The sequence below is a fragment of the Myotis davidii genome, unplaced genomic scaffold (genome assembly GCF_000327345.1).
Source record: "Myotis davidii unplaced genomic scaffold, ASM32734v1 scaffold32, whole genome shotgun sequence".
Lineage (NCBI taxonomy): Eukaryota > Metazoa > Chordata > Mammalia > Chiroptera > Vespertilionidae > Myotis > Myotis davidii.
This window is the reverse complement of record NW_006286587.1, coordinates 878,861-889,689: the sequence shown is the minus strand read 5'-3', so window position 1 is coordinate 889,689 and position 10,829 is coordinate 878,861. Positions and strand designations below refer to the sequence as shown.

General features: G+C 53.2%; 2 protein-coding genes across 2 annotated transcripts; both read right to left on the bottom strand.

Annotated features, from left to right (window-relative positions):
* Positions 1-1,154: 1,154 nt before the first annotated feature.
* Positions 1,155-1,813, bottom strand: TMEM239 (transmembrane protein 239). Its single transcript, XM_006758023.1, has 2 exons — positions 1,750-1,813; positions 1,155-1,635 (listed from the first exon to the last, which is right to left on the bottom strand). The coding sequence occupies exon 2, from the start codon at positions 1,619-1,621 to the stop codon at positions 1,166-1,168; it is 456 nt and encodes a 151-aa protein (XP_006758086.1). The 5' UTR covers positions 1,622-1,635; positions 1,750-1,813; the 3' UTR covers positions 1,155-1,165.
* Positions 1,814-2,331: 518 nt separating this feature from the next.
* LOC102762712 (chromosome unknown open reading frame, human C20orf141) lies at positions 2,332-3,121 on the bottom strand. The gene is made up of 3 exons (XM_015560215.1): positions 3,109-3,121; positions 2,664-2,919; positions 2,332-2,569 (listed from the first exon to the last, which is right to left on the bottom strand). Exons 1-3 carry the CDS (start codon positions 3,119-3,121, stop codon positions 2,332-2,334), a joined length of 507 nt encoding a protein of 168 aa, XP_015415701.1.
* Between the last annotated feature and the right edge of the window lie 7,708 nt (positions 3,122-10,829).

Here is a 10,829-nt window from a genome sequence, read left to right as displayed (position 1 = left end):
ACCTTTCACGACCCGCCTGGTGCTGTGAGCAGCTGGGTCCATTTTGGAAACCATGGGCTATGCTTTTCCCACTCACATAGCTGTGCAAGCATCTCCTGGCACTAAGCCCCAGCCCAAGCATTTCACAATCAGGAGAGTTCGACATCTGCAGATTTTGAGATTTCATGACACATGACATATTTACATCTTGTCCATGCCCATCCATCCTCTGTTTACCACTGTAATTCTACTCATGGCGGAACATTTCCCCAAAGGCCCAGGGAAGCGTCTTGCTCTTTCTATGGCCTTAGGGCTCAAAAGACCTTTTTGAGTCTACAGAATGTTCTCAAGAGTTCAATATAGTATCTTATTGTTTCCTGGACTTTACAAAGCACTTCATACATAGGTATTGCTGTTGACGCACTTAGCACAAGCTCAAAAGAATTTATTGGCCAAGGCCCCATGTGTAGGTGGGTGAAATGGGACTTGTTTGTTTTTCCAGAACAGATCTCAGGAGACTTAAGGAGTGGGTACTCTCTGGGAACCTTACTACCCAATTCAGCCCATTTCCCAGACTTGGGGATGTGGACTGAGGCAGGAGCTCAGGTATCTAGGGAGCGGGGGAATGTCTGGGCAGGCAGGCCTGGGAGGTGAGTTAGTTGAAGTCTCATGGGGCTTGTGGCCAGCCCTAATCTAGCGAGGCTTCTGTCAGTGGGCCCTTCCTAGAGCTTGGGGAAGTGGAAAAAGAGGGTTGGTGGGAGGAATGGCAAGTCCAGGGGTACCCAGGTAGAAGTTCTCAATGAGTCTGAAGCTGAGGCAGCTGCAAGAAAAAAGATGTTGCCAGTTTGTAAGGGCGCCCCAGTGGTGTCACCACACCCACATGGGAGCTCTTGGTGGCTTGGCCAAGCTCTGCCCCTCGCTAAGCCTTCTGCCCTATCCCCTCTCCTCAAAGCCCCTGGTCCCCCACACCAAGTACCTGCAGCATCAGCTTGAGGGAGGTGCCCAGGGTCAGGCCAGTCTACCTTGCCAGCTCCAGCAACATCACCCATGCCACAACCTGTGCTGGGGACTGGGGCTCTGGGCCTGTTGCAGCAGGAAGGCTCTAGTCTCACTGCCCTCCCCTCCCTCGGGGCCTCAGGCCTTAGGCCCGGGCTAACAGACACAGGCAGCGGGATGGGTTGCCCTTCTATTGGTCCAGGTCCTGAGCGTAGCCTGGGTGAGACATGGAGGTGAGGAGGCCCACAAGACTCAGCAGCGTAGAGAACAGCAGCAGGAAGGAGGCGGTGAAGAGCAGGGCCGGGAGGGCACTGAGCATCAGCAGCAGGACGGCGGGCAGCAGATGGCGCCACGCGGCGGCCGCCACAGGCCACAGGGAGCTCAGCAGGTGGGAGCCGGTGGTGAAGAGCGCGTGGCACAGCATCAGGGCCAGCAGCAGGTAGAGGATCCCCTCCAGGTTCCACAGCATACGCTGCAGCGGCTGCCGCCAGCTCGATGTGGTCCACCAGTGGGTCCAGCTCTGGGGCACATGGCACAGGCACCAGCGCACCCAATCCTGCCGCGTGACCCAGGCCGACCAGGGCAGCGCCCGCTGCGGCCCCTCACCGGCCCCGATGGCATCCGTCTCCACTGGAGGCTGTTGCATCACAGCTGGTGCACCTGGGGAGAGGCTAGGCCAGCTGCAGGAGTAGCCCTGGAGGTGCCGGGGGTGCAGGGGTCAGGGGGGCACCAGTGTGGGTGGGGTGGGGCTTTGAGCTGGAGTCTGGGTCTTACCTCTGGGCAGTGGTCCCTAAGTCATGGTGCTGCCTGCAGCGCCCAGGATGGCCTGGCAGCCAGAGTTGAGCCCCTCTTTCACTCTCCCTCCCCCACCCCCTCCCTAGAGGACCCCCATTGTGACCCGGATTGGGGTGGGGTCCAGCCAAGAAAGGAGCCATTCCAGGGCGTGAGCCTCACCTGGGCCTCTCTCTGTGGACCCTCTAGGCTAGCAGGGAGGTCTGGGAGCCCACAGATGTACTTCCTCATGCTTTCCTGTGGAAAGCCCTCTTGGATCCCCGTCCCTTCCCTACTGGCTAATAATGAGTCCCACTCTGCTCTCTCCCAAGTCTTTCTCTGGGCCTTCATTCTTTAGAACCACAGAGGCGGCCAGAATGGCCAGCCGCAACCTGGAGGTTCTGAGATGGCTGTCACATCCTGCCCTGGGCTCCCTGTCCCTTACCTCATCTCACCTTCTATCATTGCTGGAGGTCTGCTGATGGTCAGGCTGGGGACAAAGGTGTACCCTCCCACCTGCCCAGCCCAGAATGGAGGAAAGGAAGCCTGGGGAAGCAGCATGGCCAGTGTATTTCTGGAGGGCAGTCAGGCCCAAGGATAGAGGCAGAAAGCCAGGCCAAGCAGGGCCAAGGGCATGCCTTGGGCTCCCAAGAGCAGCTCCAGGCCCAGGAGCAGTAGGAGGAGAGCCTCCTGGAGGCTGAGTCGTCCTGTGATGGCCACTGTCTGCAGGAGTAGAGCCTCCTGCTGTCTTGGGCCCTCACCAGCCCCTTGGCTTTGGCCCCCTGTGAGAAGCGTGTGCTGTGGCCGGGTGGGACTTGTGGGCCTGTGGAGAGAGAGGGTAGCAGCTGGGATTCGGGAGGCTGACCACTTGCTTGCTTGCCTGCACCTGCCCACCTGCCAGGCTGCTGCCCATTTACCTGTGGAGCAGGTCGAAGGCCAGGAAGCTGACCAGCAGCAGCAGCAGCAGCAAGGCTGGGCCAGCCATGGAAAAGACTGCCCGAATTGTCAACCCCAGTGCTCCCAGCCCTAGGACACTGTCCAGGAGCTGGGCGGGGCTAGGGCCCCAGAAGAACACACATGGACCCATTGAACTACCCAATCCCTCCCCAGCACCCAGGCCCCTGGGAGAGACAGGGATAGGATAAGCAAGGACTTCAGGCCTGGGTAACAGAGCTGGGTCATGGAGGGAGGGGGAGGTTTAGGAAGGGGCTGCCCTGGAGGTAGTGATGGAAGTGTGTGGGAGGGGGTGGCAGATAGACAAGCAAGGATGAGCTCAGGGAGTGGGGCATTGGGCTCCTTGGGAATCTCCCCCTCCCCACCCACCCACTCACCCACCCACCAATCCTCCTCACCTCCTGCCACTTCGGTCTGCCATTCTGGGACTGGGCAGCTGGGACATTGTGACCTCTCGCCAGGTGGGGCTCTGTGGTAGGGAGGGGCTGCTGCTGGTTCTGGCCTCACAAGCAGCTGGTGGCTCAGGCGGGGCTCAGCCAGAGGTCAGTTCTTTCTGAGAACTAGGACTCGCCCTCGCCCTCGTGCTTCTGCTATCTCTCTGCCCTAGGGCCCTCCCATGGGGATCTGAGCTGCCAAGAAGGCACTCTAACCCCATCACTACATGCGTGGCTGACCAAAGGGAAGGGGCTGCTTTCTTTCTCCTGCAGGTGCTCGGAGCTGTGTCCAGGGACAAGTCATTCAATCTTCCCGTCCACTGCTCTCTGCCCTGAGAGCAGGGTGATGCCTGTGGGTCTTGTGGGGGATTTTTCAGGACTGCAGCCCTGGAAGGCAGAGACTCTGTCAGGAAGGAACCAGAGGCTTTCCAAGGCTGGGCTCTCCTTGCGACATGGGAGTGGGACAAGAGGCAGCTGTTAAGCATGTAAGTGCTATGGTGTGTAGGTGTTCGGGATACTGGGATTCCAGAAATGGCATAGAGGGCTACAACATAGTAACACCCAAACTGGACGTTAGAGTCACTCTCTGAGAATGCAATTAAGGAAAATGGACACGTAATAAAGGGATTGGTCACTTAGGAAAGAAACCTACTTCCATTGATGATGTGTAATTGCCTGATGGTTCCAACACATCCTAGTTTAGTGACCCGAGAGGCAAGAATGGAAATAGGTTGTAATTGAGATAACTTAATTTTGTCCACATAGTATACTTTGAAGGAAAACTGAAGGGAGCAGGGTAAGGGGAACAGTGGCCATACAGCCCCTAGGAGAGGAGGAGACAGAGAATCAGGCTGCATATTTGCCTCCAGCGGGCACTGTCCAAAGACTCAAGGGTGGTGGCCTTGACATCTTTGATGGCGATGAGCTCAACAATCCATGGAGCCAATGCCACCAGCCCTCGGGACCATTTGGTGATTGCCTTTGGTATGGCTCTTCCCAGGGCAATAAAGCAATATCCACAAAATTTCAAGGGAAAATGATTTTCAACCTAGAAACATATATCTGTTCATATGATTTCAAGTGTGAAAGCAGAATAAAGACATTTAAAGCCATACAAGGTCTCGGCAATTTGATTTTGCATACACTTTTTCTTAGAAAGTTACTAGAGTGTGTACTTCAGAAAAACAGGAATTAAACTAGAAAGAGGATAGTATGGAATTTTAAGAAATGAGGCTAAACCCTGGCTGGCGCTGCTAAGTGGTTAGAGCATTGGCCTGCATACCAAGGGTCTCGGGTTCCATTCCCAGTCAAGGGCATGTACCTGGGTGGCAAGTTCATCCCTGAACAGGTCAGGGCATGTGCGGGAGGCAATCAATCTATGTGTCTCTCTCACATCAATGTTTCTTTCTCTCTCTCTCTCTTTTACCCCCTCCCCACCTCCCTCCTTTCCACTCTCTCTCTAAAACAAACAAACAAACAAAAAAAAACAATGGAAAAAATATCCTTAGGTGAGGATTAACAAAAAAATAAAAATAAATAAATGAGGCTAAACACAGAAGAAGAATGATGAGCAAGGCCTGGTATGTCAGCTGTGCTCCCAGGTAGAGAAAGGAAGCACCCTGGCCGATGTGGCTCAATTGGCTGGGCTTCATCCCATGTGTTGACCACTTGATTCTGGTCAAAGGAACATGCCCGAGTTGTGGGCTCAATCCTCAGGATAGCTGATAGCACATGACTCAGTTGTGGGCTGGGTCCCAGGTAGGGGGCGTGCAGGAGGCAGCTGATCCATATTGCACTCTCACATCAATTTTTCTTTCTTCTCCCTTCCTCTCTCTCTAAAAATCAATAAACTATTTAAAAAGGAAGAAAGAAAGAACCCAGTCTGGAATCAAAAGATAGATGTTCAAAGAGGGATGTTTGCAGAAGAAAATGAAATTATCTGGTTTTGGACATATTCAAAATAAATGTTCAGTTCTGTTGGAAACATTGGGATGGAATTTACAATTGGTACCTAGAAAACCAAGCAAATGATAAAACAAAGTAATTAATAACTCCACGGAACACAAAAGGTTGAACAATAACATTTACATAGTCATAACATAAGCTCTGCATATTGACTCCAGTGATTTGGCTTTTGGGAAAATGGAAGGAGGGGAAATGTATGTTTATGTATTTGGATGTGTATGGGTGGGAGGGTGGGAGGAAAGTGAGATTAATTCCATAACAAGAAACCCACAGATAACATCTAACCATAGAAAAATCAAGAAATAGCAATAGAAGCATAGAGGTCAATACGAGGAAAAATAACAGAATTTAAAGTGGTTGACTTGGGAATGGAGAAGCATAAAAACGTCTTCTATTAGAAGCCTAAATGTGAGTTGCCTCTAAAACTATTATAAATCATTTTGATAAAAATAATTTTGTTAAAAAAAAGAAAAATTAATATAGGTCACATTGTGGAGGTCGAGAGTACAACCTCCCACGATGAATGACACTGATTTCCTAATGTTATGTGGATGTATTCTTGCGTCTTGAGTTAACATTTTCAGTGGCAACATCAAACTCAGGAAGTTGTGAATCTCATGCATTTTAAGGGCAGGTGCCCTAAACCTCCACCTAGGGCTTCTCAGCCTTTAATATGCACATGACTCTCCTGGGGCTGAGTCCTGTTAAAATGCAAGTTCTGATCCCTAGGTCTGGGGAGGGATTCTGCATTTCTAAGAGGCTCCCAGGAGATGCTGATGCTGTTGGTCCTTGGCCACACTTTGAGGAGCAAGGCTCTCCAAGACATTGATGTATGAAAGAGAGAGCTGGGGAGGTGGTGGTGAGGGAAGGATGGGCATGTGGGAAAGTGCCTCTTGTGCAGCCAGGTGCCACGGGAGTCCCCATTAATGCTCCCGTGCACCATGGGGTTGGGGGCTACCTAGTGGGCAGTGAGTTCTCCTCAGCACCAGGACAGGAGATTAGGAGACACAAGTAGGCAGTAGGTTTCGCTACTTTTCTATTTGTGCAGCCAAATATGTAACCTCCTTTCTTTTCTTAATATTGTTTTATTCCATCCATGTGTGTGGGAGCAAGGAGGCTGTGTTAAGCTGTTTTCTCCATCTTTAATTCATCTGGTTAACGTCAGGGTTCCTAGAACCACCTACTATCTCACTTTATCATCACGGCGCTGGGAAGAAAATATTATCATTCCCATTTTACAGATGAGGAAACCTGTGGCTCAAAGAGGTGAAATTACTATTCAAGGATACCTGAACAAGTAAACAGCAGAAACCGGATGTGAAATTAAACCAGTGTGGCTCCAAGTCATTTATCCTCTCCACGTCCAGCCACCCGACCACACGGCAGGCAATGCTGGCAGGCAATTCCCAGCCCATCCCTTGAACCAGGATCCCTTTAGGCAGGTGTCCCCACCCAGTCTGGCTCCGTTGTGCTTGTAAAGTAGCCTTGCCCTTGTGAGGCTACGAAAGATTCTCTCCCTGGCTCCTGGGGCTAGTGATCTGGCTGCGCAAGTACTTGTGATGGGAGGAAGGGCACTAAATCGGAATAGAACCACAGTTGTTTAAAGATTATTCACCTACTAACCAAAGCCAAGAGGGTTTCTGACAGACCCTGGGGAACTGGAGGATGTGTTGCAAGAAGAAAAAACAGGGCTGCAAAAATAAGGTGGCCTTAAGGAAGCCCAGATGGGTCCATTATTCAGAAAAGAAAATACATTTTGAGAGCAAACTGAGGACAGGACATGCTTTAACTTGGCTGCTGTGCCGGGACCCTGGCCCCCTCCGGGAGTTTGCCTCAGGAATGCTGACCATTCTCTGGTCCCAGGAACGGGCTGAGCTGTAGCCACCTTGTTATCGGACTTCCAGCTCCTGAGGGCACACACAGACTGCAGACCCTAAAGCTCCCTCGACCCTGCTGCCCTCCCAGCCGCACAGAGCTCTTTCCCCTCACCCCTATATAATCAGCCAGCTGGCAGAAGAAAGGAGGGAGCGCTTTTTAAATTTCTAGGGCATGAAGCCTGCTGCTCATTCCGTATTGCTGGCAATTTGAAATCAACACTCCTAAATGGTTCAGCCTTGTCTCTGCTTATTGGCTCAGTAGTGACAGGCAGTAACGGCCTTGATTTGGGGAGTCCAGTTTCACTTGGGTGCAAACCTGCCACTGTCGCCTAGGAGCTGCTACCTCCAGAAGCTGCTTCCAGGCTTGGTGGCTTTGCAGCCCCAGAGACCCAGTGGCAAGGGCCAAAGGCGGTAAGTAGCCTGGCTGGGAACACAGTGGAGTGTAAGGGGATGAAGTTATAAAGGGGCATGAGAAGGTGTTGAGGCTTAGAGGGATGTAAAGGGGCCCTAAAGGTCGCAATAGACAAGGCAGAGAGACAAGGGGCACAAGGGGGTAAGAGGGGTAAGAAGAAGTAAGTATACGGGACACAAAAGGCATGAATCCCAGCAGCTAAGGGGATGGTGGGAAGTGGCCAGCATGCCCTATCCTGCCAGTCCCTTTGTGGGGGCAGGTGTCCCGGTTCATGGCCTGACATCTCCTGTCCCACAAAACCTGGTACTGTTGGGAAGGGTCAACTTCCCTTCTGCTCTTCTTCTTATTTTTATTGATTTTTAGGGAATAAGGAAGAGGGATAGAGAGATAGAAACATCGATGAGAGAGGAAGTCATTGACTGGCTGCCTCTTGCACGCCCTCCACCAGGCATGTGCCCTGATGGGAATCAAACCAGCGACCTCTTGGTTCCTGAGTCCATGCTCAACCACTGAGTCACACCAGCCAGACCCTCCAGCTTTTCTTGTTTCTCTCTAACCTTGAATATATGATACAAACACTTTTTGATCACTAACTAGGGACCAGACACTTTTCTAGGCCCTGAGGTGCAGTGAACATTTGGGTGCAAAAGACTTTCTTGACCCTTGCCAGTTTGGCTCAGTGGATAGAGTGTCTGCCCGCAGACTTAAGGGTCCCAAGTTCGATTCCAGTCAAGGGCATGTACCATGGTTGCAGGCTCAATTCCGGGCCCTGGTCAGGGCGTGTGTGGGAGGCAACCAATCGATGGGTCTCTCTCACATTGATGTTTCTCTCTCTGTCTCTCCCTCTCCCTTCCACTCTCTCTAAAAACCAATAGAAAAAATATCCTTGAGTGAGGATTAAAAAAAAAAAAAAGGCTTTCTTGGAGGGTTGCTTACCTCCTGCTACAGGGAGGAAAGACCTAACAGTGAACATATAACAAATTAAACAAGATAAGCTCAGTCATGTCGAGTGCCTTGAAGACAACGTAATAAAAAAGGGTGAGAGCATAGAGTGTGTGTGTAGAGGAGGAAGCTTATTCCATCGGAATGGTCAGGGAAGGCGCTAGGAGGCAGGTGACACTGAAAGGCCATCTGGATGATGAGGATGCAAATCTGAATAAGGAGGTGAGATAATTCAAAGACCCCATGGCTGGATGGGCTGGTGCATTGGAGAAATAGCTGGAAAGCCTGTGTGTTTGGTGGGATGTGAGCTGGGGTGAGCATGGGGAGATGAAGTGGGAAAGGTGTGGGTCCAGAACCTTGTCATGAAGGGCCTTGCAGGTGAGCCCAGTTGGGACTTAAGCCAGGAGGAACTTGACAGGATTTGGCTGCTGTGTGGGGACCAACTTGGAGGGGGTGGGTGCCAGAGGCAGGAAAGTGGACAGACTGGGCTTTGTTCAGATCTGCTTCTCTATAGGAGCCTGTCCGGGCCTTCCATCTCCCACCCCCACTTCCACCCAGCCTTGGCCTGTAGTACCATCCTTCTGCCTCTGACCCCCGTCCTTCTGCCTCTGACCTGGTTGCACTTCAAGGAGCCTTGGCTTGGTGCACCTACCTTGAGTTTTCCTAAGTGCCCCTCTGGTGTCTGGGGCCTTGGCAGTGCCATCCAGGCAGGGCACTGGAGGGTGGGTCCTGTCCAGGTTACTCCCTTTCGGGCTGTGGCTGGTAGTTAGACACACATGAGCAGAGCAAAGCTGAGGGGCCAGGTACAGAAGGTTACCGGGGCAGGACGCCCTGGGTGCCTAGCAAAGGATAATTGTAGTGTGGGACCTCGTCGTCAGGTGACTTTTTCTCCTTAGAGATGACATCTAGGTCTCTAAGTTGTATTTCAGCTTCAGGCCCAGAAAAGCAGCAAAACCAGACAAGCAAGGCCGCACCACCGCTGACCTCAGAACCAGCTGCCCTGAATAAAGAATGACCCCTGCCCAGACAACCAATCAATCCGTGGAGACCCGGACCCTGAAAGGACACACGTGGAAAGCAGCTGAATATTCTATTGAGATCTTTCCCTGGGACCTCCCCCCCCCCCCATTTCTCCTCCCCACTCCTCCAGGCCACGCCCCTTTACCTTCCTCACTTCTTAGCCCCAAGGGCTCTTCCTTTACCTCTATAACTTATTTCCTAAGCCCATCTCTTCTATGAATTACTTCTCCTACCTCTGTGATTTCCCAAATACATGTTCTCTTACAGTTTGAGTCTTGGCTCTGAATTCTTTCCTAGCCAGAACTCAAGTACTGTACCGAGTTTGCTGAACCCAGGTCCGGTTTGACTCCACCGGTCTGACACCTGGGGATGCTCTGGCCGTCCCCAACAGGGCGCCTACCCGGCGCGCGTGGGTGGACCAGATGCCTGGGGAGCTCCAGGACTCCCCTATATGAAGTGGACTGGGCTGGTGGTGTCCTCAGTTCCAGGAATGCGGGACGGTATTTCCTTCCAGAGATCCTGCAGATAGAGCCACCAGAACGGTGCTGAGACGCTGCCTTAGGGCGATTCGAACTGCTTAGATAGGTAGTGGCCCTGCCAAAAATATTTGCTCGGGGCCCTTCGTCCTCCGTTAGATTCCTGGCCACCTCTGGGCATCCCTTCCCCGTGGGCATAGCAGTCTCTCTCTGCGGGCTCCTTGCAAGGGCCAGAGGCGCACAGCGGACGCATTCCTTCCTTCTGGGAAGGCGGCCCTGGCGTGGGAGAGTCAATAGGGTCTTCGAGGGGGGAGTGAGCAGGGTCCTGCGCTCTGGAATCCAAGGATGCGGGTATTCCCGCAGCCGGGAGACCCGAGGCTGCGAGGTGCGGGCCGGGGGAGGAGAATTGAGGCAAAAGGGCTGAGAGGAAGGCGAGAGAGCAGGACGCCCAGCAAACCTGGACCCATCCATCCCGGGCCCCAGCCCCGTGGGTATCCGCTCGGGCTTCTCTGCTAGGATTACATAACACCAGAACGTGGCAGCCGGGCGAGCAGAGGAGGAGGCGAAGGGAGGGAAAGGCGAGAGGGGAGGCGGGGCCGGGGTGGGGGTGCGGTGGTGCCGGGAGGCGCCGCCTCTGGTGGGCCCCTCGGGCTGTCGGTCAGAAGGATTCCTAGAGGGCCAGCCCTCCTCCCACCCCCCGCCCCGTCTCAGTGTCCCCTCACTCTTCCACGGCAGGCGGCCTCTGGCTCTAGACGGATTTCCCTCTTGGGTTGTAGTTTCCTCCTCCGAAGTTCCGAGCTTGGCTGTCCTGGCTAAGGCAGTGGCCGCTGTGCGCCTCTGTCGACCAGTTGGGAGAATGAGGTTGGATTGAGAGGCCACGCGTACAGCATCTGGAACGGTGCGCGGCACCTAGTAGGTGCCCCGTGCGGGGCAGGAGCCTCGCAGTGAAGTCGAGGTTGCCGAGGGGCTTTGCAGACGGCGTCGGGCAGCGCTCGAGGGAGGC